This window comes from Mustela putorius, unplaced genomic scaffold (assembly GCF_011764305.1).
Source record: "Mustela putorius furo isolate JIRA1106 unplaced genomic scaffold, ASM1176430v1.1 tig00537227_pilon_pilon_pilon, whole genome shotgun sequence".
Classification (NCBI taxonomy): domain Eukaryota; kingdom Metazoa; phylum Chordata; class Mammalia; order Carnivora; family Mustelidae; genus Mustela; species Mustela putorius.
Window position 1 is genome coordinate 3,327,425 of NW_025422368.1, and position 27,241 is coordinate 3,354,665.

General features: G+C 48.9%; 2 protein-coding genes across 2 annotated transcripts; one reads left to right on the forward strand and one right to left on the reverse strand.

Annotated features, from left to right (window-relative positions):
* Positions 1 to 6,156: 6,156 nt before the first annotated feature.
* KRT72 (keratin 72) lies at positions 6,157 to 18,063 on the forward strand. The gene is made up of 9 exons (XM_004774680.1): positions 6,157 to 6,668; positions 8,277 to 8,491; positions 11,338 to 11,398; positions 11,775 to 11,870; positions 12,565 to 12,729; positions 13,343 to 13,468; positions 15,908 to 16,128; positions 16,735 to 16,769; positions 17,499 to 18,063. Exons 1-9 carry the CDS (start codon positions 6,207 to 6,209, stop codon positions 17,687 to 17,689), a joined length of 1,572 nt encoding a protein of 523 aa, XP_004774737.1. The 5' UTR covers positions 6,157 to 6,206; the 3' UTR covers positions 17,690 to 18,063.
* Positions 18,064 to 19,059: 996 nt separating this feature from the next.
* LOC123389971 (annexin A2-like) lies at positions 19,060 to 20,413 on the reverse strand. Its single transcript, XM_045073140.1, has one exon. It carries the CDS (start codon positions 20,378 to 20,380, stop codon positions 19,361 to 19,363), a length of 1,020 nt encoding a protein of 339 aa, XP_044929075.1. The 5' UTR covers positions 20,381 to 20,413; the 3' UTR covers positions 19,060 to 19,360.
* Between the last annotated feature and the right edge of the window lie 6,828 nt (positions 20,414 to 27,241).

The window sequence follows — 27,241 nt, forward strand, 5'->3', positions numbered from 1 at the left end:
AGAGGGACAACACTTAACAGTGGCAGAATTTTATTTTAATTTTATTAAAATTTATTTTATTAAATTTTATTTATTAAATTTATTTTATTAAAATTTATTTTATTTTAATTTTATTAAAATTAATTAAAGTTAATTATTTTTAATAATAATTTTTTAAAGATTTTATTTTTATTTATTTGAAAGACAGATCACAAGCAGGCAGAGAGAGAGGCAGAGAGAGAGAAGGAAGCAGGCTCCCTGCTGAGCAGATAGCCTGACGCAGGGCTCCATCTCAGGACCCTGGGATCATGACCTGAGCCAAAGGCAGAGGCTTTAACCCACTGAGTCACCCGGGAGCCCCTAGAATAACAATTTAAATAAGTTAGATATATTTAAATTTATTTAAATAATAAATTTAAATTTAATATAAATATTAAATTTCAAATGAATAAAATAAAATTAATATAAACAATAAATTCAAATTTATTTGAATAATAGATTATATAAAAATTAAATAAATAATATTTATTTAATAGATAATTTGATTAATAATTATTAATTATTAGAATTAAATAAGAATTAAATGTAACAAAAGAGTGCATGAAAACTATTTAATTCAGTATGTGCTGCATAGTATATGCTCAAGATAGTTACTATTATATCAGTGTTACTATTAACTCTCTTAGTATTACTAGGTTAGATGAGTCTTTCAGAAAGCCTAAGGGAGACTTGAGATAGAGAAGGTCTAATAGCCATCAGATTATTTGATGAACGGGAACTCAAGAGAAAAAGTATTGGCTATTGAGAGATATTTCTACCTTCCGACTTCTATACTTAGACCCAGAATATTAACACTGATGGCCTCAAAGGACAAATCCTGAAGTCTGAGTGGCTTGACTTAATGCAACAGAGGTCCACTTCTCACTCACAGTCCATGGTGGATCTGGGCAGCTCTCCCACGTGGCTCTCCCAGTGCATGTCTCACAGACCTACATGCTTCTGGCTTGTAGCCCTGCCACACAGGACACATGGTCTCCAAGGTTACTGGGACAGGGGAAAAGAGAGAAGGAGACACATGGGCTGCTAATTGCCTCATCCTAGAATCAACACATGTCAATGCCCCTCACATTTAACTGGCCGACATGGCCCCAAGCCCTGACCAATCCCCCAGGGAGGCTGGGAAATGAGGAGGAGAGGGAGGATACTTAATAAGCCCTGGAAGTCTCTGGCACAGCCTTCTTCAGTGTAGATCCCCAACATCGGTCACCAGCCAGAGAATTCTTTCCCCCTGAGCGGTGCTGGGATGGTGCAGGCACAGGCGCTCTGGTCCAAGCAAACAACCTGCCTTTGGCTTTAACAGTGTAATGCTGGGCACAGTGCCATAAGCTAGGTCAGGCCACACACTACAGTAATTATATTTCATTTGCCTTCATGTTTTTAAGGAGATATTGTAAGTCTTCTGGATTTGGGAAATGTTAGTCTATCTAATGGTGAAATAGAGAGAACTTGTTATGTGTCTCTTTCTTTTTTTAAAAAAAGATTTAATTTATTTATTTGACAGACAGAGATCACAAGTAGGCAGAGAGGCAGGCAGGGAGGGGGGAAGCAGGCTCTCTGCTGAGCAGAGGGCCCAATGCAGGGTTTGATTCCAGGACCCTGGGATCATGACCTGAGCCGAAGGCAGAGGCTTTAACCCACTGAGCCACACAGGTGCCCCTGTTCTGTGTCTCTTAAAGTACATTCCTTGAAACCCTGGTTCCTATAAGATATATTTGGCCAAAAAGAGGGCTCTATGATCAAACAAAGGTTTAGAAGACACTGGATTTTTTTTTTAAACAATAACAATTACTTTATTTCTGATACTAAAGTCAGCCTACCTCTCCTTTCTTCTCTAGTTTTATTTATTTATTTATTTATTGGTAAATATTTTATTTATTTGAGAGACAGACAGACAGATAGAGATAGAGAGAGCATGAGTAGGAGGAGAGGGAGAAGCAGACTCCTACCAAGCAGGGACCAAGCAGCCCAATGTGGGCTGATGCCATGACCCTGAGATCATTACCTGAGCCGAAGGCAGACACTTAACTGACTGAGCCACCCAGGTGCCCCTGTAGTTGTTATTTATTTTATTTTTTAAAAATTTTTATTTATTTTTTACATTTCTTTTCAGTGTTTCAGAATTCATTGTTTATGCACCACACCCAGTGCTTTATGCAATACGTGCCCTCCTTAATACCCACCACCAGGCTCCCCTAACCACCCACCCTCTTCTCCTCCAAAACCCTCAGTTTGTTTCTCAGACTCCACAGTTTCTCATGGTTCATCTTCCCCTCTGATTTCCCCCAATTCACTTTTCCTTTCCTTCTCTTAATGTCCTCCATGTTTTTCTTATGCTCCACAAATAATCAAAACCATATGATAATTGACTCTCTCTGCTGGACTTATTTCACTCAGCATAATCTCTTCCAGTCCCATCCATGTTGATACAAAAGTTGAGTATTCATCCTTTCTGATGGAGGCATAATACTCCATTGTATATATGGACCATATCTTCTTTATCCATTCATCTATTGAAGGGCATCTTGGCTCTTTCCATAGTTTGCAATTGTGGCCATTGCTGCTATGAACACTGGGGTACAGATGGCTCTTCTTTTCACTACATCAGTATCTGTGGGGTAAATACACAGTAGCACAACTGCAGGGTCATAGGGAAGCTCTATTTTTAATTTCTTAAGGAATCTCCACACTGTTTTCCAAAGTGGCTGCACCAACTTGCCTTCCTACCGACAGTGTAAGAGGGTTCCCCTTTCTCCACATCCTCTCCAACACTTGTTTACTGTCTTGTTAATTTTGGCCATTCTAACTGGTGTAAGATGGTATCTCAATGTGGTTTTAATTTGAATCTCACTCATGGCTAATGATGATGAACCCCAAAGAAGACATACAAATGGCTAAGAGACACATGAAAAAATGTAGTTGTTTTTAAAATAACTCACCTGTAAAAACACTATATGCTCATATGAGAAAATTCAGAAATATTAAAAAGTAGGAAAAAACCCTCATTTTTTAATGACCTTATTTCCAGTCACCGTCTTTGGAAAGAACTGAGTTTTGTAGCATCCTTTAGAGTAGCTTTCCTAAGTGGTCCACAGTGACGGACTGAAAAAGCATGGCAATGTGATGCCGGCTTCATCTTTTTTTTTTTTTTAAACCCAACAGGGAATCCATCCCCACACTTTTTTCCCTGCATGATACCTATTACTCTCCTAAGAACCAGTGTTTCAGGGCAAACAAGAACCTGTTTAATCACAGCATGTTTGCAAATCCTTGCTTGGAGGAGCCATCTGTCTATCTTTTTTGTTGAGCTGCTTTCACCCAGTACTAATGGTGGAGTTAGTCATGGGGCCCAAGATGACACAGGAAGACACTGTCAGAGGCAGTTGCCATGAGAAGCCCTCCTCCCAGGCTTCAGCCACCTTTTGATCTGGCCTTGTCCCCATACATCCAATGCCTCTGAAACCTGGACATGCCACTTTGGTCTGTGTCTATAAGAAAGGTGAGCCTGTGGGTTCAGGAATTCCTGATTCATCCAGTCTGTCAACTCCCTCACAGGAAGATAAGAAAAGGTTGTCCTTCCTCTTCCTTGACCCTGGGCAGAAGTGGCTTGGTTCTACAGGAATGGGTATCTCAAATTCTTAAGAAGTTTCCAGAAAAAAGGAGACTTCAAAGGCTTCCTTCAAAAGACAATCTTATGAACTGGTTGATCATAAGTTTAAGAGTTTATCTCTGAACTCTTAATTCTTTTACCTTTGTCTATATGTTTATCCTAACACTAGTATAATAGTGTCTTGATTTTTGTAACCATTTAATAAGTATTGAAATCAGAATATGTGAATTATCTTTGTTCTTCCTTAGGATTACTTAGATTATTTTGGCTTCCTTCTATGTTCATGTGAATTTTAGGATTACCTTGTCAAATTCTACAAAAAAAAAAAAAAAAAAAAAAAGCAGCTGGGATTCTGGTAGGGAAACTTGAACCGGAGTATTGTCATTTAACATTAAATCTTTAAGTCATTAAAGTGAATTTTTTTTCCATTTAAAAAAAAAGAAAAGACAATCTTATGTAAGTTTCTCCTATTTCAATTGAAATACTTTTCCGCTTTTCTATTCTCAATGACCAGAGTTAATAAACTCTCTTCTGTACTTGTGGAAAGAAAACTGGTTAAATTTATGGGCTGTAGGAAGCATCTCATGAAATAATGGGAAGTACAACCTTGAGTTTCTTGAGGGGCCTGCTGATCGCCCAGATTCACTGACATTGCCTCTTCCCTATCCAGAGGAAATGGACTACAGGGTCTCCCCTGAAGAAGCATAGAGAGCCCACCATCTTTCCCACCCAGGATATTCCAGACTCTTCTATCTGTTCATCTGTGGCTGGCGCCATCTTGATCACTCACCGATGCCTCCCCTCCCCCCCTCCCTCCCAGCCTCATTCCCTGTGGGGTAAACACCTTGGTTGTTATTATGCTCTGTTATTGGCTCAGCTGAGGCTGTGTCACTCAATTACCCTCAGGTGCCACCTGACCACCCCATGAGGGCTCCAAGAAGAGCCCAGGCCCCAGGGGATAACTGGGGGCACAGCGATGAGCCTTGTCTGTTTCACACTCATCCTGAATGTCCCTGGTGCCGAGGCCAGGGCTGAGCATTGGCTGAGCAGGGGAGGGAAGGGTTAATCCAGGCACCTATTAATCTGATGGTGGAAATGGGACACACACCCAGGACTCAGACAGACTGAGAAATAGGAGTGATGAAATAGAATACCACCTGGGTACCAGAAGAGCCGTATGGGAAGGGGCTTTTCTGACAGAAGAGGAGAATTAAAGGCAACTTAAATTGGAAAAAGGAAAGTGGGTTGTATTGGAAAAGATACTTATGAGCTTATTTGGAATGAAGTTCAAGAATCTAGTTCTTGATTTTTCAGACTGGAGGTGTCTTTCTTGGCCCTTCTCAACTCGTTCTTTTTTTTTTTTTTTTTTTTTTAAAGATTTATTTATTTATTTATTTGACAGACAGAGATCACAAGTAGGCAGAGAGGCAGGCAGAGAGAGAAGGAAGCAGTCTCCCTGCTGAGCAGAGAGCCCGATGCGGAACTCGATCCCAGGACCCTGAGATCATGACCTGAGCCGAAGGCAGCGGCTTTAACCCACTGAGCCACCCAGGTGCCCCTCTTAACTTGTTCTTAATACTCAGTCACATTTTGATCCAAAATCAGAAATGCCAGGGCAACGAATGTTCTGATTGGGGGTTCCTGGGATGGGATGGATGATTCTCTTCTGCAATTAAAGAAAAAGAAAAAACTCAAACTCATGTAAGACTGTCTTCCAGACCACTTTCCTGTACCAGCTCCTCAGGCCCCCTTCCCTTCTTCCCAGTTAGTATCTCCCTCATTTTATTTATTTATTATAAATTATATATATATATATAATTTATAAAACACAGAAATGTTTTTCTAGAGAACTCTTTGAGCTCTGGCCCAAAATAACCCCCCTCTGCCCCTCACCACCCCCGCCCCAGCTCTTGTGACCAGAGCTCTTACTGGCCTGAACTCTGTCCCTGTGTCTGGCCTTCCCCCAACAGACTGAGAATTCCTTGCAGATAGGCCAGATGTCTCTACCCTCTGGGACCCAGTACTCAGGATAGAGCCATCCTCTTCTGGATGTCTGGGGGAAGCAGTAGCTAGCTGACAGGCTAAGGATGATTCTCTGGAATATTCTTGATCCTGTTCATGTCCTTCTGAAGCAGAGCTGGCCTGGACATCTGCTCCCCTATACCACGCTCCTCTACCTGGTGGGAGCAGACCCAGTGGAAGCTTCTACCATAGATCTTGGCCGTGATAACCCTAGTAATTGGAGGGCAGCAAGTGGAGATAAGGTAGCCAAATTATTATAATGCAGGAGGTAAGCAAAGCAAATGCAGGGTTCAGGGCCATTTTATAGGGAATTCGTGAGGAGTTCAGGGTGGGGGAGACAAAAATCTCAGGGAGGAGTGGTAATTTCCTAAACGGAGAACCTAGAGGCCCCATGTAGCTAATAGATGTTCCCGACCTACAAATTAGGCTGCCTGCAGCCGGCTATTTAAGGGGTTGGGGGGAGCGAGTCAGGCCAGCGGAGCCGCCCTCTGCGCACCTGTCCTACCTCGCGTCGCGCTCCGCAGCCCGTCCCCCCAGCATGAGCCGCCAGCTGCATCACCGCCCCGCCGGCGAGCGCACAGGCTTCAGCGGGTGCTCGGCCGTCATCTCGGGACGGGTGAGCACCAGCTCAGCCTCGTTCCGGGCCGGCGTCAAGGGCACGGCCGCCTTCGGCTCCAGGAGCCTCTTCAGCCTGGGGGGCGGCCGGCGCCTGGCCCTGTGCGCCGCGGCCGGGCGGGGCGGCGCCTTCGCGCTGGGCCACTGCTCTGGTTCGGGCGGCGGCCGGCTGGGCGGCTTCGTGGGCACCGTCTTCGGCAGCGCGGGGCTGGGACCCGTCTGTCCGTCCGTGTGCCCGCCCGGCGGCATCCCTCAGGTCACCGTCAACAAAAGCCTCCTGGCCCCCCTCAATGTGGAGCTGGACCCCGAGATCCAGAAGGTGCGCGCCCAGGAGCGGGAGCAGATCAAGGCGCTGAACAACAAATTCGCCTCCTTCATCGACAAGGTGGGTCCTCAGATGTGGATTTGGCCCCCAGCTACCAGTGTGCCCAGGGGTACTCCCTCTGCCACTGACAGTTGCTTGAAAACTTGGGCAACCTGGTTATCTTTTCTGAGCTTCCCTTTGCTTATCTATAAAATGGGCACAACAGTGGCTCTTACCTCACATGATGATGTGAGGATGAACTGGATGTTTATAAAGGGATTGGAACAGAGCTTCTCACTCACTCTCTCGATCCCCACCCCATGATTAACAGAAGCCTAATTTTTCCTTCCGGGACAAGACCCTGGGATGGAAGGGGGTGCACCACAGGCAGGAGACATATGGAATGACCCTCTGAGAGTTGGCAATATCAGACAGGGAGATGGGGACACATATCCAGGACAGGAGCACCAGAGGGATACTGACGAGGGAGTATCTCAGGACATGATGCTTGGTGAAGGGAAAGGACTTAAAAGGTAGGAAGTGGAATTGGGGGTATAAGCCAGGAAGGGTTCTGGAGGAGATGAGAGAAAAGGACCAGAAAATGGAAGGGTGGGGCTATTGAGGAGGGCCTGTCAAGTTACATCTGTGGATTTTGTGTGTGTCTGAGGGGAGGGGGACATGCAGGGTTTAAAAGGGAAGATATTCCTGGTGTCTCAGAGGCAGTGACCCCAAAGGATATAGAGCAGAGAAGGAATAGGTTTCTATATCCAAGCCTGGGCAAAAGATCTAGACCATGACTCACAGGGGACATAATCCAGATAAAAGCTGACATTAGTTAGTGCCTGGTGCTGTCCCAAGGGGCCCTCATATATCACACGTGACCCAAGATTCTGTCATCATTCTGCTTCGTGGATGAGGAAACCAAGACAGAGGGAGGCTAAGAAACATGCCCAGGTTGATAGAACAGCAACAGCAGATTGTGTCCCTCACCACTGTGCTTGGCTGGGAAGGGGAAGGGAGGTGGACGGAGGTGAGAGGGCAGGAGTAGAAGAAACAGAGCTGCTATCCCAGGAGATAGGGTTCATTTTTCCTCTTCAGAGTCTGTTCCTCCCCCTCACACTCTCTTCTCTCCCTAAAGCTAGAGAAAGGGAAGAAGAGGAAGGCTAGTGAGTAGCAGAGGCTTGAAGTTTCTGAGTCCAAACGTGTGAGACCTTTTGTCAAGTACGCAGGAACCTTGTAAAGTGATAACCCACTTTGAAATGAAAACCAAAGAAACCAGCCAACCAAGAGCAACTGAGGTTGCACCTAAGAGAGGACAGGTTAACCACCAAAATGACCTTCCGTCCTATTCCCCCATTACTGTTTCTCCCTTGGTTCCCATCTTCCTTCACTCTGAAAACCCCAGCATTTACAGCAAAAGAATCTACCTGCATCACATGATAACTCATGGTGGCATTCATTGATAGCATTGCTTAAACCTATCTCCTTGATTTCTTTTAGACTGAGTCTTATTTCTTGTCTTGGAGACCCAGATAAGCACATCCTCATGGCTGAATCTATTCTCTGATGCATCTTGCTCTTTCCTGCCTCCCACTGTAGGATGACTGTATCTGATTTTTGGGGCCATCTCCCCACTGTTGAGAGGCAACAGCGTGGGGATTCTGGGCTATGACCACCTTTGGGTCCCAGGTGCGGTTCCTGGAGCAGCAAAACCAGGTGTTGGAGACCAAGTGGAACCTACTACAGCAGCTGGACCTGAACAATTGCAGGAAGAACCTGGAGCCCATTTATGAGGGCTACATCAGCAACCTGCGGAAACAGCTGGAGACACAGACAGGTGACAGGGTGCGGCTGGACTCAGAGCTGAGGAACATGCAGGATTTGGTGGAGGACTACAAGAAGAGGTGAGTGGAAAGGCAGAGAATCTGCCCCTGGAGGGTCTTGATTACAGATGAGATTTCGATTTGGAGTCAGCATTTTTGCCTTTTTCGATCCCTTACTATAACATTTGCTATTTCCTTTTTCATAGGGGAGCCGGGGAGATCCAGACAGGTTGAGCTTAGGAAGAGAAAAGATCTATCTAGGGTGGTGCCCTGAATTTCTAGGAAATGGTGTGCCCAACTTTTAACATTGGAAATGGAGAAGTGAGTACAGGAGAGTTGTCTCAAAACCAGATGGATGACCCAGATGGCTTTGTAGCTCCTCCTGAGTGAGGTCTTCCGTGGGAGTACCTAGAATGTGAACCATAACACCGATCCCAGAACAAATCCTAAAGCTAAGCAAATAGAAGTTTTGAAAACTTTTTTCATGTTGAGGTGTCTCTGTGCTGCTGAATCCCACCATTAAAGAGAAAGATTGAAAATCCCACCATTAAAGTGGATTGAGATAATACTAATGTATTATCATCATCTCTTTAAAGAACCGAAGTTCTAGGCAAATCTAAGGCATTGAAACCAGAAATAATTTCTCCTGGATTTGAGCCAGTGAGGAAAGCATGACACATCCCTGCTTAGCATGATCTGATATTTTGGAAGTTTGCTTCCAGGTGCCAGGATTTTTAGGGAAAGGTAACTTCTTCCACAATTCAAGGGGATAGAGTTGGTCAGAGCTGAGCGATTTCTCTTGTTCCACGTTCAGTCTGCCGGGCCGTCCCTATTCTGAACTACCCTCAAGTGGAATTCTGTTCTGAGTCCTGAGGGAAGAGGTGGCATGGTCTCTCACCTCGGAAAACATCCAGATTGGGGACAGGCTTGACAAGCACTTTCAGAGAGCCCCCAGGAAGTGAAATGAATACAGTGTGGATTGCGATCAAATGGCATTCAGAGGGAAATTGAAGCCTAAATCAATCTCAATCCACACCGTGAATACAGTGTGGAGCAAAATTCTGGAAAAAAAAAGAGGGGGTTTCCAGGCACAGCCCAAATGTCAGGTTGGAGGCCGCCAAAGGTCTTGCTGCCTCTGGAAGACCAGGTGTTCTGGAAATACCACTCAGTTGAGCTGATGATGGGTGAGCCTCCTGGTTCTCTGTGGACTTCAGTTTTAATATTTGTAAAATTCAGAAACTGACACTTGCCTTACCACCTAAAAGAGCTGTTGAGATGGTAATGCTGTTACTAATGTATTATCATCATCTCTTTAAAGAACCGAAGTTCTAGGCAAATCTAAGGCATTGTTTCCCTGATGTCACTGGGATCCTAGCTTGACAAGCTTTGTGACCTTGGAAAAGTCTTTGCCTTGCTTATAAAATTGAGAGATGATAATGATAGGATCTACTTGATAGGGTTGCTGTGGGGTGAAATGAAATAAGGAAATGAATTAAGAATTGTTAGCTGCAAACTAAAGGTAACATCTTGTACAATAGGTTATTGGAAGCACTGGAGATTAAAGTGGTGTCGATTTGATATAATTAATACATCTGTGCTCTAAGACAAGCAAAATTAACCTGCACTTTGTTATGGCTTAACTTTTAATTGTGCATCGTAATGTATTTTACAAATCATGGGTTATTGATAAAGTCAATAGTACTAAAAATGCATTGATTTTCTTTATAAATGTGTGTATCTGTGTATGCTCTGGTGTTTAGTCTCTAGAAGTAAGTAAATAAAGAAAAATTACGACAAATAAATGTCATTAATTTGATAGCCATCATGACCAAACTTTTTCTGTGTGTTTTATGAAACAAAAAGATAAGCTAAAAACTAGTCTGCAACTAGCATATGCTCTTATTTATTAACAGGAGGAAGAAAAATGGAGTATTTTCTGAGATAATAGGAGATAATGATAATTATAATAGAAACAACCCTATCATAATATAATTTGATACAAGAAAGTATTCATTTACCTTTTAAATAACACACCTGGAATCTGAGATAAATCATATGAATTGTTTTCTGTGTGTACTATCCAGTGTAACTAACACAATTTGGCAGTCTCAGAAAATGTTCCTGTTGCATTTCTAAAATAACCCACTTCGTTAGCCTGTACTGTCATCTGACAAGGCTTTCCCCCCTTTGGCAGCCAGCTGCTTGCCTTAGGAAGGAGTAAGAAGCTAAAAAGGATAGCTCATATGACAGGGCATGGAAAGAAACCAGTTGCTAGCATTAGTTATTTCTTTCCAGGGTTCTATTTCATTTCCCAATGCAAATATCCTGCAATACATTCTTTGACAATAATAAGAGTTGGAATAGTGAGGTCTGTAAGGGATCAATACTCCCATCTCCCCAGTCTACAATGTATCTGTGTGAAGAACATTCCGGCCCTATCCAAACATCCTGTTTCTAAGACCTTGCTTCACCTGGAACAGAAATATGTATAAAAAACAAGCAGAACATACAACTCAAAGGTCGGGATAGTGTTTGTTTGGTGTCTGAGAGGTTTTGCACCCTGGGCTATGCACTGTACTAATTAATGTCCCTGTTGGGAGAAGGGGTGTCTTTCTGCTGTCACAAGGGAGGGGTAGTTGTGAAAGGGATGAGGGATGGTGGAAGCCCATCACAGGTGCGTTCCTGGGCAGAGGCATTGTAGGGTAGGTTACATGTGAACTAAGGAGCTGCACATTGATTCCTTTAAACCTACTCTGGTCAAGGTCCCTTTTGATCATTGTGCATACCCCAGGGATGCAGGAACTCCAGTGTGGAGGTCACGGCCATGCAGCTCTTGGCACAGCCGTGCTCACTGACTGCTCAGCGAGTGTTTGCAGAACTGAATTATCCCAACGACAATGCCACCGCCTCTCTCTTGCCGCACACAGGTACGAGGTGGAGATTAACAGACGAACAGCTGCCGAGAATGAGTTTGTGGTACTCAAGAAGGTAAGAGGGAAACAGGGAGGGCGGGAAGAAACCTGGAGTCTCCCTGAGTATCTGACACGGTGGTGTTGGTAGGCTGAGGAAAGGGATTCTGTGGGTCACTCAGTCCCTTGGGCAGGGGTGGCTGCGGTTCTCATTTCTCAGTTCCTCTGTCTGAGTCCCCTTGCCTGGGATGCGTGTTGCTCCCAGAGTCTGCCCGCTTAGAATCCAGACGTTCGGCACACTCCTGGCACGGCCATTGCCCTGCACATCGGTTGGTCTGCGCTCAGCCACTGGGAAGCACAGGGTGAGGGGAGTGGGGAGAGCAGGGAACCTGAGTCTCCTCACAACTGGCAGGGAGGGCAGGGGAAGGCAGCTGGTTTCTTTCTCGGCCCCCCAGGATGTGGATGCCGCCTACATGAACAAGGTGGAGCTCCAGGCCAAGGTGGACTCCCTGACGGATGAGATCAAATTCTTCAAGTGCCTCTATGAAGGGGTAAGGATTCCACGGAGCTCCTGCATGGTCTGCTTCTCCCATGAGTGGCTCCTTTCCCTTGGCCTGCATGGATGTGTGGACCAAAGGCTGGCAGCTCCGTGCAGCTGATGTTTGTGGAGCAGTGAGGTGGGCTCTGAGGAGGCCATGAAGAAGAAGGGATGATTCCTGTCCCCTAGGAAGTCACAGTCTGTGGCTGAGGCCTGGGAGAGCAGAGGAAGGTGTAGGGAATTCTGTCCGAGCTGTCAGGGAAGATTCCTGGGGAAGGATGAGGAAGATCTCAGGGGTGCTGAGAAGGGCTTGGCGTGCAGCCTGAGGGAGCGCGATGAGCGGTCTGAGCTGTGTCAAGTGAGTGGGGCCTGGAGAAGCGAAGGTGGTTGGAGACTCTGGAAGGGCTCTGCAGGCCACCTAAGGAGATCAGACTTAATTCTACAGATGAAGGGTGGCCGTTGCTACAGAGCGTGGAACAGGGGTGGGAGCAGTCCTGAGTGCAGGATGGAGAGGGGGGTCCCACACTGGGGCTGAAAGCCAGATGCGGGCACCTTGCTCTCGGCAGGCAGCGGCATTGGCGGGCTCTGCTGAAGGTGGAGTTCAACCACCATGGAAGGGCCTCAAGAGATTTGCCAGGGAGGGTCAGGAGAGGGGCTCCCCTCGTGGAGACCCTCTAAGTGGCTCCACTTCCCTAACTGTTCTCCAGGAGATCGCTCAGATGCAGTCCCACATCAGCGACACCTCCGTCATCCTGTCCATGGACAACAACCGGGACCTGGACCTGGACAGCATTATCGATGAGGTCCGTGCCCAGTACGAGGAGATCGCCCTGAAGAGCAAGACCGAGGCCGAGGCACTGTACCAGACCAAGGTGGGCTGCATGCCAGGTGTGCCGAGGCCCAGGGACCCCAGCTGCCTCTCTCTCCTCTTGCCTGCCTGCATGTGCGTGTGTGGTGTGTGTACCAGGCTGGGTTGAGACCTCCTTTGTCTTGGAGTTGGGCCTTGTGGAAATGTCTCCCTCTCTGGGGCCGAGAGGTCCCTCACAGTCTCGGCGTGTGCTGGGGGCATATATGGGCTCAACCCTCGCCCTGCGGTTGCCCTTGCTGACAGCAGAGGCCACACTAGCCACAACCCTGGGGAGACTCTGACACCGTTTCTGTGCATAATCCATCTATCCTGGCTTTGCTTCGTGTTTCCTGCTTTGTCAAAATGAGGAATATTCTACTTCCACCAAGGGTTTCACATTTGTGAGCCCGAAGATCCTCCTGAGCTGGGTCAGGGCTTTCTTGTGGAGAAGGAAAAGGTGGTTCCCCCACGCGCTTCCCTCCCCTCTCCTCCTTCCCCTCTCTTCCTCCTCACTGTGCATTTGTTGCTCAGGCCATGAGAACAGCATGTGGTCCTCCTCCCACTCCCCATGTTCCACACACTTAAGAGGTGAATTCCCAACTGTGCTGGGCTCCTCTTCTCTTGTCCCCCAACCTCAGATCCAGGAGCTGCAGGTCACCGCAGGCCGGCATGGGGATGACCTCAAACTCACCAAGGCTGAGATCTCAGAGCTCAACCGTCTGATCCAGAGGATCCGCTCTGAGATAGGGAATGTGAAGAAGCAGGTGGGTTCCATGAGATGAGTCAGCTAGTGGGTTTATTGCGCACCCAAGGTATGAGACTAAATGCGGAACAAGGACAGGGCATAGCCCCTCCTTAGGGCATGTGTAATCCTTCAGGAGGGAACAGCCCGAGCCCACATAGAAGGGCGAAGCATTCCACCCACTGTGCAGCCTGCTCCCTAAGGATCCCGACTGGCCAGAACAGAATGCAGACCCCAGTGAGGCTTCCTGCAGGAGGTGGGATGCATGGGCAGGAAGGAGACGGGTAGGGGTCCTGGTGAGGGAGCCAGCAGGAGCAGTGGGTCCAGTGTGGACACTGCATCGCGTGTGTGCAGGGAGTAAAGACACCTACCCCAAGCAGAAGTTCCACGATGGCTGGGGTGGCAGGTGGCAGGACATCACTACACAGGACAGGCAGGTTAGGGGCACCTTCGAAGTGGGGCAGTGGAGTTTAGACCCAATGCAGGAGGTTAAAAGGAGCCGTTTGAAGGTTTCACGTGATGAATCCATGCTGGAGGGAGAGCCCAGCCATGGAGTTTAGAAGAGGGGAGGAGAGAGAGCCTTCCTCTGTTGGCTTGGCCCAGGGCTCTGCTCTGTGTCTGTCCACCCCCGTGGCTGTGCTGTGTGTGGTGGCCTGGCACTGAGTGACCCCATGACCCTGGGTGCAGTGTTGGTCTCACTGATGTTTCTGATGCAAGCAAACTCGTGAATTTCCCAGAGTTTGTGGAGGCTGGCACAAAGGCTCTGAGCTTTCCAGACAACTCAAGTGGCCCTGTCCCCATGTCCTCTTCTTCAGTGGACTCTCCCTGGCCTGTGCGTGCGCGCACACACACACGCCCCACATGTACATGCAGACACATGCACACACATCATCTCTGTGCACCAGGCTCATGGTGAGGGGAAGAAAAAAGACCTCTTAAATAAGAACTCTTGGTGTTTTCATTTAATTAATTTCTGCATAAATGAAAGAAAAACACAAGGTGTTTGAGGCCGCCCTCAGTATCCAATTATAGTATTTTATTTAATAAAATGTTACATGTTCACGGTTGGGTGAACTTATTACTAGAAAGTGACTTTGTGATCAGAATGCCATCAGGGAGGTCAGGGAAGATGTCCTCCATGGGGAGCCAGTGGGGTTCACTCTTGATTCTTAGGCCCCATCGCAGCTCCTACTGAGGGCCCCCAGCCAAGGTGGTTTCCTGCCCTCTGGCTTTTCCACTGAAGAAGTGTATGGTGTCACCTGCAGACCCTCTTGGCATTCGGTGATCCCAGGATCCATGTGATAATTGTTCCCAAGGGTGCCCAGATTTCATGCCTTCTCACCTTAAGCCACTTTCACAAGACCCAGGAGTCTCCCCGATTCACCCTGTAGGACCTCGGTCAGTGAAAAGGAGCAGAGCACAGTTTGATAGAATTCAGGTCACAGAGTGTCTGGCCATCCCCTGAATGATTAGACCTCCACGGTCCCGAGGACGGGACATGGCCTTCTGTGGCCAGACAGCTGGGTCCTAGGCATCTCTGCAGAGGCTGTGAACCACTCATCCAGACACTGTGGGTGTTTGCATGGTTGGGGGGTCTGCCTGGCAGAGGGGGAGGCACCGGCCGGGCAATAGTCTAGAATTCTGTCTAGCCTTGGGACCGGCTGCTCTCCTTGGGGTGAAACAAATTTGACTCCACAGGAAGGGGACACACCAGAAAAGAGAAGCCATATTTAGATCCCACCAAGACTTGGCCGAGTGATGGGAAAAACCTCCCAAGACTAAAAGACTCAAGAAACCCCTGGCACCTTCTCATAGATATCCCCAGCTTCATACTGCAAGTTCCCTTCCCACCTAACAGTGGGTGTCTGTAAGCTAGTGAGACCTGTTGTTCACAAAAGTATCTTTTGAGAGTGTTGCCCCATACCAGGATTCTCTGTGGAATTTTGGGAGCTAGTCTCCTTGTGGCAGGTTTATTGGACAGAAATTTTATTAGTAGTAACCTTATTAGTATCCCCCCCTTTGTTATCTTTCTTTCTCTCTCGTTTTTGGTTTTTGTTTTATTTACAATTTGCAGGATCTCTCAAGACAACCTCAACTGTGGTGCAGAATTAAGCTAGTTACCCCAAAAGTTTTCAAGGGTGGCATGGAATCTTGTGGCCAGTGTTACAGACTGGGAGGAAGAGGACAGGAGCCACAGGCCCAGGAGGCTCCCCTTCTCGGTGCCTTTCGTCTCTCTCCCAAGGGAGGGAAGGGCCATCTTCATATGACAATGCACGAGTGGAGGTGAACTGTGCCCGGAGATAGGAGAAGGACAGATTCATCTCTAGCGATGTGCCAAAGTGGAGAAACTAGGAGGACCTTAATGCATTCACTATCAGTCAGTACCAAACGAGAGGGGATGTCTGGCCAGGATCTCAGAATTGTGTTCTGACTCAAAGCGCTAAATGCATTTGCCCCTCAGTGCTCCAACCTGGAGACGTCCATCGCCGATGCTGAGCAGCGGGGCGACTGCGCCCTGAAGGATGCCCGGGCCAAGCTAGACGAGCTGGAGGCCGCCCTGCACCAAGCTAAGGAGGAGCTGGCCCGAATGCTGCGCGAGTACCAGGAGCTCATGAGCACGAAACTGGCCCTGGACATGGAGATTGCCACCTACCGCAAGCTGCTGGAGGGCGAGGAGTGCAGGTAGGGGCCAGATATCTTTTATTTGGAGCAGTTACCTCTTTGCTTAGGAAGACTGAAGGCAAACAGTTTGGTTCTGTTCAGGTCCTACTGGGTAACACCTTATAGGGAATGGGTTTGACATGGTACAACAGGAAAGACCAAAGTTAGGCTGCAGGAAGGACTGCATTGTCAAAATCCCAAAGAGGAGGTGGGAGAGGAAATATGAACATCAGCAGCTTTGGAGAAACAGAGCCTCCCTGGCCCTTTGTGCTGCACGCTTAGGGAGGTGGGGGGAGGGGCAAGATGGCTTCCAAGAGTCAGCTAAGTGTAAGGTCACTCTGGCAAAGCCTGGGACCCAGCGAGCAGGTGGACTCATTCCTCTTAATTGTGTGAGACCACTGGCATAATAGAGGTGAGCAGGGCCTCCACAATGACCCCACCCATCAGATCACCCAGAGCCACTCTGATGGCTAGAGAAGTGAGCCTTCCCAGAGGACGTCCCACTGGGGTGTGTGTGGAAGGGGGAAGGGAGGGGGGAAGGGGGGGACCGTGGCACCTCTGTGACCCCCTGGAGAGAAGCCGTCCTGCTTTACAGAGCATTTACCTGCCTTTCCTCTCTCTCTCCAGGATGTCTGGTGAACATCCAAGTTCTGTGAGCATCTGTAAGTACCTGCAGGACCAGGTTTGGGGTGGTCACCTTCCAGAAGTCTGAGCCTCCAACTCCATGACACTAGAGGGGGTTCAGGAAAGAGTCAGGGGCAGCAAGAGGGAGCTGGCTTGAATCACCGATGAGAAGCAGTGATGGAGAAAAATAATACCATGAAATACAAAAGTAAAGCCTATAGAGAGATCAAAGGATATCTAACAGTGTATCAATCCAAAGTCTTTAAAATGAGGCTTACTGGCCACGTTGTATTTCTCTTGAGGCCAGGCCGAAATCAAGGCTCCAGCTTGTAGTAAGAAGGAACTGGGGAGTCAGAGGGACTGAGGGCGGGCCGTAACAGCCTTCTGCAGACTGAAAAGCTAGAGACAGTGCAGGTGCAGAGGGAGGCACTCTCCCAGGAGAGGGGGTGTCGGCCCGCAGCCCCTTCCACGGGGACAGCACCAGAGGCCTCCATGAGGGCCTTGGTTCATGTGGCCTGTCCTGTGGGGGAGGTTCACTGAAAGAGCCCACAAAGGCTCCAAGTCTGATGCTGGTGGAGGGACACAGACTAACAGGAGGTCAAATACATGGGGCCAAATCCTTGAGAAATGATCCATACTGCCAAAAACCTCCAAGGACACTGAAAAGCCTAGCAGAGGGACTCTGTCCCCACAGGGTAGGCACTGAGGGAGTGGGCCGGGATGTCCCAGAAAGACCCCCAATCCTGCATTTTCTCTCCTTGTTTCAGCTGTCATCAGTAACACGGGTGCAGGGGCAGGAGGGGCTGGTTTCAGCGTGGGCTTTGGCGCCTCGAGCAGTTACAGCTTCAAGCCAGCAGCCATGGACGTCAAAACCAAAGGCAGCTGTAGCAGCGAGTTCAAGGATCCCCTGCCTAAGAGCTCAGGCGGCAGCTGTGCAGCCAGGAAGGCCTCGAGGTGAAGGGCTGGCGGTGACCCTTGGCTCTGTGAGCAGAAAGCCGCAGGGTCCAGCTGTTCCCCCTGCCCCTGCCCTGTCCAGGCCAGGAGGTGCTTCCTCTGTGGCCGCAATCCCCGTGCCATCCCCTAGTCCTGTGGTACTCCACGCAGTGCATGCTGTGAAGTGAGAAATCCCAGGGGGTGACCTCCCCCTTGGCTGTTTTTCACTGGGTCACTGCCCCCAACACAGAGATAACACAGCTATGTGGATGTCTCCCTGTGGCCAGTGTGAACTCCTCTGTCCCCATGCCTTTCTGTGGCCATTGCAGCCAGGGCGCTCTCTTTGTCCTCTGCTTTGGGTCGTGTCCAGTTCTCTGCTTCTCCTGCAATAAACAATCAGAGCCATTGGATTCTCAGTGTCAAATATGTTGCCCGGGCTGTCAGCATCCACAGCGCCCCTCTGCCTTTTCTCCATCTGACTCTTGCCTCCCTCTGGGTCTCTGGGTGGACATGAGTCTCCATTGTCCCGTTCTGGCCCAGTAGGGACTGGTGAGGGTGGTTCCTGGTCAGCGGTTGAGTTTGTTACTGACATGCCTTTGGGCAGCTTGGGGCTTCCTGGGCACTGGGCCACCCGTCCACACAGTGCAAGGCGTGTATGTAAACTCGCAGCGAGCAAGGAGCTGGGGCATGCCGAGAGCAGGCATGGGATTTTTTTACTTCTCGAAAGTACCCACAGCCCCACACTTAGCACCTCTTTTTCCAGAGTGGTCAGTCCCTCCTTTTCCTTACCTCTTGGCTCTCCTGCCAATGCACCTCAACCCTGTTCCCCCACAAAGGCCCTGCTTTCTTCTTCTAGCCCATTCTGAGAGTCTGAGGCTTGCACACGCATAGGCTTCTGAATGCGTCCATGTCCGCTGTGTATATACAGTAGTTACACACTGAGGTGATCCAGGCACTGGGAGGAGCAGAGTAAACCCACAGGCACAGACGTTGCTCTCATAGAACTTACAGTCCATGCGGAGAGGGAAAATAAGCAACTAGCAAAGATAATCCGTAACATGTGGGCAAGCGGCGATTCCGTCTCTGAAGGGAAATTACGTGAAGAAGGGGGCTCTCTGAGGCGTGCGTGTGTTTCCACAAGGGTGTCTGTGTTCCCAGAATCCATTTCCACATTTGACTTCTTCAAGGTGCTCAACAGGAGAATCCTCAAGGGCGAGACCACCTTCCAAGGATGAGCCTCATTTGAGGGGGGCATTCAAGGTGCCCGTGACACTTTCTCCTCCTCCGGCATCCCTAGCCTTATCCTCTGATCTTTCTGCCAGCAGGCCAGGCCTTTTCACTCCCAAGGACCTTTACAAATAGGATTTTTCACTCGCGGGTGCCCAGGCCCCCCCCTTTTTTTTAAAGTAAAAATTCAGTTTATTCATCTGTTTATGACACAGTACACAAGAGGCAAAGTGTTTCACATCATAGATTTCACTTCCAACTCCTTGGAATATTCATTTCTTTGGCTAAAAGGAGAGACTAGACAGGAGAGGCAGGCAATGCTTAGGCAACTGCATTAAGGATGGGGAGCGGGTGATACGCCATCCCTGCAGGGACGGGCGCAAGGGGACTATTAGTCATAAGTTACTTTCTAGAATTGTTAGCTGGAAACAAAGGAGCACCACTCCTGGATGCTTAACCGTCGTGGGCCTCAGTCATCCCCACCACACAGGTACAGCAGCGCTTTCTGGTAGTCGCCCTTCGTGTCTTGCTGGATGTAGTAATACAGGGACTTGCCATACTTTCTCTTGAATTCAGACCTAATTTTCAACATGTCCACTTCACTGCGAGAGACCATGATTCTTATCAGAACTTTATCACGAGTCCCCTTGCCCTTCATGGAGTCGTACAGCTGGTCAGCAAAATACAGGGGCTTATTCTGAATGTACTGGACCAGGTTTAGGAAAGCATTTTCCAGGTCTCCTTTGACCTCCTTCTTGATGCTCTCCAACATGTCATAAGGGCTGTAGCTCTTGTACCTATCAAATACTTTCTGGAGATGACACACACTCCGCTCAGTCATGATGCTGATCCACTTGGGTACATCAGTTCCTTTCCTCTTCACTCCGGCATCGTAGAGATCCCGGGCATCTTGGTCAATCAGTTCATAATCAATGACAGAGCCATCCTCTGCTCTTCTACCCTTTGCAAGGGCAACCATCAGCTTGCAGAAGTCACCAGATGTGTCAGAAACGATGTCCTTCTCCAGATCAGTCTTGTACATTTCCTTGTAGACTCTGTTAATTTCCTGAAGCTCTTGGTTGGTCCTTGAGCAGATGATCTCAATGAGGGAGTCCTCATCAGTCCCCAGTCCCTTCATGGAGGCTTTCAGCTCAGAAGCGTCATACTGAGCAGGTGTTTTTAATAGGCCCCAAATCACTGTCTCCAGGTGGCCGGACAAGGCTGATTTCAGCGCTGATGCAAGTTCCTTTTTGGTCCTTCTCTGGTAGGCGAAGGCAATATCCTGTCTCTGTTCATTGCTGCGGTTGGTCAAAATGTTGACAATGGTGACCTCATCCACACCTTTGGTCTTGATGGCCGTTTCAATGTTCAGAGCATCACGCTCAGCATCAAAATTGGTGTATGCTTTGACCGACCCATATGCACTTGGGGGCATGGAGTGATCACCCTCCAAGCTGAGCTTGCAGAGAATTTCGTGAAAAGTAGACATTTTGAAGGAAGCTGGGCCCAGCGCCGAGAGCAGCGAGCATCCTCAGTTGTAGAGCCGCCCAGACCCCTTTTACTGCAAGCCGGCTCATCTTTCATGGCCCGCTGAAATGCCACCTGCCTTGCTCATGCTTTTTCTGGTCCCTCCAGGTGGACTCCAGTAAAGTCACTGAGCATTAAATGAGAGGAAGCATTAGAACTGGTGGCGTGACTGTTCTCCCTTTCCCTGTCCCCTCACTTTATAGGCCAGCAAGCAAAGGCCTGGATGGTTCAGCGCCCTGCCCAAGGTCTTAGCCCCAAACACCCATGACACCGGTTCCCAATATGCATTATACTTGGGGCTTTATTTTCCTGGTGTCGAGTCGTCTGTCCCCTCATCCCACTCCCCTTCAACCCCTTGTTCCAGGGTCCCCAGTCTGGCTCACGGCATGCAATATACATTTCCTGCAAGAATACGTGGCTTAGTCTAGCCCACCCTGGGTGGGAAGAAGGAGCTCGGGGCATACACATGTGTCCCAATGACTTGGCTTGTGCGTGATGAAACACATCTGTGTTAATAAATTTGAGTTTGACATACATCTGTGCATATGCAGTGTATACAATTTATTGACCAAACTGGAACACTGATTCTGGACCCAGGCTGAACGGGATTCTCAGATGACCGGCATAAGCCAGGACAGTCTCAGGCAAAGGGCCCACCTGCTAGTACTGGCTGAGTCATATGTTTGGCCTCCAATCCTGCCTCTTCCAATGGCTAGTTGTGTCCTAGTGTGGGATCCTGCCCTTGCAAAATAGGACTGATACAAGCTGGCCCAGGCACTGTTCTCGGCACAGACACTTCTGAGCGCTTCAAAGCTAGCAACTCAATGTATTCTTCCAGCAATCTGATGGGTATTATTGTTATAAGGTGCAATTATATTAATGCCCATCTCACTAATGAGAATATTGAGGTTCTGAGGGGTAAAAGAAACCAACTGATGTTGTGTAGTAAATGGCAGAGTTGGGAGCTGAATCCCAGTCTAATGGCAGAGCCCGTACCTCCAGATAGGACACCTCATAACTGACAAAGTTCTCATCGTAGAAGAGTGTTGAGATTATGGTAGGGGATAATGGGAGTACTACAGTGCCTGAAATACAGTTTCGAGCCAAGAGATGTTAGTCGTTATTATAATAATTATTATTAACCTGTGTGCAGGGGCCTTCTTTGCCGGCCGTGTGCTGGTTCAAGACCCATCAATCCACAGCAGGACTGTGCCCAGGGACCTGGCTGACGGGCTGAGTGCAGGATGGAGGGCACTGGATCTTCTTATGGAGACACATTCCCCTGTAGTCACTGCCTGCTAATTTCTTTCTTTTTTTTTTTTTTTTTTAAAGATTTTATTTATTTTGACAGACAGAAATCACAGGGAGGCAGAGAGGCAGAGAGAGAGGAAAGGAAGCAGGTTCTCCGCTGAGCAGAGAGCCCGATGCGGGGCTCGATTCCCGGACCCCGGGATCATGACCTGAGCCGAAGGCAGAGAGGCTTTAACCCCAGACTGCTAATTTCTAAATGGGAGAAACAACTCTCTGGCGCCTGTAGTTTGTGCACACACACTGCCCTCTGCCAGCAGCCCCAGGTACTGCACCTCCTGTCCCCAAGGTGGTGAGGAAAGACTTCCCTGGGGTGGGTGCACATTTGGCCGGGGTTGGGGATAATCTTGGACAGGTTCTGTGCCCACCACAGGGCTGCCAGCTGGAGGAAATGCCCTTTCACTCTCTAGCATGCCCAGGGTGGCCTCAGCTTCCGTGTTGCCCAGGCAACCAGGCTGCTGATCTCCAACCCTCTCCCTGGTTCTAGGTCATGACATACAGCCCTCATTCTTGCTTCATGCTGCCCAGCTGGGCCGCTGGGCCCCAGTCTCCTGTGTCTATTGGCTCCCACTTCCAGACTGTTTGGGTCCTGGTTTGTGTGTCCCTGTCCCCCACTCTCTGATCTGCAGGGCAGATCCAACCAGCCTCATGAACACACAGCTGCATGTCACACCTAGTAGCCTGGCCATCAAGTCTCACATGCCTCAGTGGGGACCCGTGACACTGGAGAGATGGGGACTTGGTCTCTAGATGTCCTGCTCTAGAAGGGAAAGTTGACAGAATCTTACAAGGGGGCTCCACTTGGGTCTCCGCTGTGAATAAAGCTCTGAGCCCAACCTCAGTGCCAGCGCTAGACATCACCTAAGCCCCACCTGCCTGAGCCTCTCTGTCCCTGGCAGGCTGCATCCTGGAGGGTGGTGCTTAGGGTCCCTCCACACAGTAGCCAGCAGGTAACTCACTCCTTCTACCCAGGCTGGGGCTGGATGGACTTGCCTTTCCTGGAATGGTGGAAGGTTCAGTTCAAGCTTCTGTCTATAGCCTCTTCCTCACACTGTCTATGCCTTAGCTCCCTGCCCACAGGACCCACCCATCCGTCCCCACTGACCCAATCTTTTCCAGTTTCCTTTTCCTAAAACACCGACTTCTTATTCCTTGTATTTCTTTCTGGACATCCCACCTTTACAATTTTCCTCCCACCTCCTACCTTGCCTGTGGTCACCCAAGCCCCTTAGTGCTTTGGTCCTGCCTGAATTCTTCTCCTCTTCTCCTGCCCCTTTCCCAACTCCCTTCCCCAGGACCCCGTAGGCTCAGCTATGATGTGGACACAGGGAAGGGGGATGGCCATTCCCCTCACACCTGAGGCAGGTGCCCCCCCAGGCTCAAACCACCACTCCTGATGGGGGTAGGGAATGGTCCTCCCCCCACTGTTTGGACAGGGCTGTGCTGTGCTCCGATGGGAGATAGAGAGCATGTCATTAGTGATGACTGGCTTAATTATAGCCCACCACACAGCCCAGCTTGTTTGCTTTGGAAACGGGCAAAGGAAGAGGCGGATCAAGCACCAACTTCATAGTCACGATCAAAAGATTAAGGCATTTCATTTCCCCCAGCCTCTCCATTGTCTTTGAAAAAAAGGGTGGGGGGAGAGAGGGAGAGAGAATCAGGCAATAAGCAGGGAGGGGGCAGGAAATACTTTCCAAAATTCTTCCGGAAGGGGCTTGGGTGGAGGGGTCTGAGGTAAGGAGATGGACGAAGAAATACAGGAATGGGAGCCTGGTGGTATTTTGAAACAAGCGAATGGAAGAAAATATGTCCTTTCCAGAGCAAGACGGTGCTTGTCTGCGCATACCTCTGTGCATTTGGGCTGAGAGGAAAATTCCCTAGGATGACTAGGTAGGTGGTGGGGTGGAGCTGTGGCGAGTTCAGGGAGCTTTTCTTTTTTAAAAAGAGGGGGAGACAAGAGCTATAAAGTACCTGATTTACACTAAAGGGTTGGGGGTCTCTCCAGCCACCAAAGCCTTAGGGGCCAGAACGCAGGGAGAAAGAAAGCGACAGGAATGGAGAAGTTCAGTGAGACATGGCCCGGGATGTGCTAAAAGCAATCTGGGGGAATTCATGCTAACATGTGTGGGGGTGGGGTGGGGAGGGAGTCCAGCCCAGATGGAGAGAAACCAGAGCATTGCTTGGGTTTTAAAGTTTTACAGACTGGGAGAGATGTCACTTCAGTGATCCCTATGGACTACGGGAGAATTTGCAACTCTGTACTGTGCCAAACGGGGGGGTGTTAGTGTGATCCACTGTCCAGGTGGTCCAGAGCTATCCAGGTTTTCCTGAGGGAAAACGTCTCAGTCCCAGGCAAACGGGATAGTTGGTCTCCCTACAAAATGGTCTTTGGTTACTCCCAATCGTCCCTCATGTTCTGGACCCCTTCTCACTAACACAGAACTTTCTGCCTTACTCCCTCCATATCACCTGCCCCTCTGCATCTAGTCCTGCGTCTAGAGCCCCAGACTGCCACAGTGGGCTGTGCCCCAACTCATAGGTGCATGTCCCATCTGCTGTCAGACTTGATGTTCCAGGAGGCAGAGCATTTCACGTCAGGGAGGGGAAGGGTGCCAGGAGGGGGTGTCGTGAGCATGGGAGAAAAGCAGATGAACTCTATTGTTTGAGCTAGCTAAATTTGGATGAGGATGGGAAAACAGCCTCTTTTCAAACTGGTTCAGACAGGTTGAAAGTATTAGGTTTCTGCTCTGAGCTCACTTTCAAAGGGAAATCAAAGAATTTGGTTTCAGGTCCTTCCTGCTTCTAAGGTGCTGTGGTTTGTCTCCAGGTCTTGTCACCCCAAAGTTACCTCTAGGATCCTTCAGGTGCCCTCTTCTATCGATGACCTTTATCTACAGAATACTGCACTCCTGGACTGTGTTGAGAGGTAGACAAAAGGCCAGTGGACTAGAGAAAAATGGCCTTTGGTATCCATTCTTAAACCAAGCAGACACGACTTTGGTTATGTCCATTTGGGATTATTCAAGGCCCTTCTCTTGATTTACCACCAGTGTGGTGTGCCCTGCAGAGTGAGCCTCTTACCTCCAGGAGCATCCTTAGCCAAGACGGCAGGAGATCATGGTACTCACAGGCTCAGCTTCCTTGGGGTTCCCTGGGTATCTGTCTCTGTCATGATCTCATGCAACACAGAGCCTGTTCATTAACCTAACGTGTGATTTACCCTCGCATGATTCCATACTCTCTGCAAGGAGGGGGTGTCTCGGCCTCCTCCACCATCTTTCTCTCCTGCCCATGTGCAGCCTGGCCTGCCTTCTGGTTCCTGACCCTACCTCAGAAAGTCCCCTGTATTTTATTCTGATTTTTTAAGAAATCAGAATTCCATTAACTGCTTGTCTGAGTCACTCATGATCCAATGCAAGCACGTCGAGTGAAAATGACAACTAGAGAAACAACAAAACAACTTTCACAAGCTTGTATTTTGTGTCCACTCCAATTTCAATTTCTTAGGGGAGAAGGAGAGTGTCTTAGATGTTTCTCTCTCACTGTCCAGCATAGAGCAGTCCACACAGTAGGCGCTTAATTTTATAGCTATTGAATGACTGATCTCTTCCAAACTTGGAACACCCATTAGCCCAATGAACCCAAAGACTGGGGTCTGGAGTGTGGTGACGGATTAGAAGGTAACCAACGCGACGAAGGTTGGGACTGCTGGAGATCCTACTGGGTAGGCAGAGACAATCCCCTGCAGTTACATCCCCTAGCATTATCTAGGAGGGACACCTTGTGTGGCCACCATGATGACCCTTGTCAGGAAATCCCCCTCTGCCTCTTCCTCTTCCTTCTGTGTCACAGTTACCACCAAGTCACTATCATCACCATCACTGCCCCCTTTACTTCCTGGCCCCCCACACAGAAAGCCCTGTGTCTTCCCTCTAGCTGTCATCCTATCACGTAACGTGCTGGTTAGGAACATGACCTTGCGATCGGACACCCTCAGATTCCAGTCCTAGCTCTGATGAACTGGCTGAGTGACCTTGGGCAAGTTCTTTAACATCTCTAGGCCTCCAATTCTTCACCTGTCAAGGGAAGTTAGTAACATCAGGGTTGAAATAGACAACTTAGTAGTCCTCAGCACGATGCCTAGCTCATGCAGTGTGAACAATGGATGTGGACTCTTTTTGTTATGACTGTGATGATCACTATGGTGGGTACTATTGCTGCCACCATTGCTGCTACTACAAGTAGTATGTCAGTCCCCACTCCCAGGGGGAAGCTACCGGGAAGCAGTCCCTGCTATGAGTGCTGGTGGGGGTACAAGCCCAGCCTTCCGGACGTTTTTAAAACCCCAATCAAAATCAGCCTGTTTTCCCCAGCATACCTCCAAATCCGTGCTTCACAAAGCTCTTCTGTCAGTCTGGAGCATGGGCCCCAGATTCAGTTCTTTATGTAGATCCCTCTCTTTGGTCTGGAGCCTCCTTGGGGACTGGGGCCATATGTTGGTCTGGGGAATTACACCGTTTGTTGACATGCACACACCAGCACTTTCAGTTTGGCTTAGAAAGCCCCAAGAAACCATTTAAATTATGCATTCCTATGCCTTAGGGCTAGGCCCTGCCGGGAAGATGGGGAGACCGGGTTCCTAGAGAAGGAACTCCCACTGCCACTTTCTGGGATGTGAGGAGAACACCATGTGAAGGGAAGACCCTCTGAGAAGCAGTCCAGGCTCCAGCTTGCTGGCCAGCACCATCTCCACCCTCCTCCCCAGCAGTGGGAACACTGGTCTACCACTATCTGGCTGATCCAAATGGGTTAAAGCTGCTCAGTTTACTTATAGGAAGTGGTCAGAGTCCTGCATTATGGTAGCTACCAGATGCCTGTTTTTGGAGTAATTTTGTAACATTTCACCTGCCAGGGCTACCTGAGCTAACAAGGGACTGCTTTCTCATGTCCCCAACTTGAGTAACTTCTTGAAGTGATCTGGAAACTGGCAGAACAGACCACACTGAACCCATGAATGAAGCTCAGGGACCCCTCTCTCTTGGTCCCTGGGCATGGAATGTTTCCCAAGGGAGCATAAGAGTTGGGAAGATGTTCTCCCCAAGGAGGGAAGAACTAATGCCTGGGCTCCCAGGATGGGGCAGATCTTGTTCAGGAGCAAAAACGTGGCTGAAGGAACTGCCAGCTGCCTGAAAACTTTCTCACTGTTGAAAAGGCAACTTCAAGGTCACCACCACCCAGGTCTCACCCACGGAAATCCCCAGACAATACCCGAGCTGAGGACCATGCAGACTCTGTGGGGTCATTTCCACGATCTTCCTGGGGTCTGTTCTACCGCTGGGCAGCTGGGGTTCTTAGAGACCCAAAGAGTGACTCTGGAAATTCTGTCTTGGATCTAGATCTTTGAAGACACCCCTCACGTTTCCGAGTCTCTTTTTCTCTGGCATGAACACTTTGACTCCTCAACAAGACCAGATACTAGGAGACGGATTATCTTGGAAGGAAACCTTGGGTT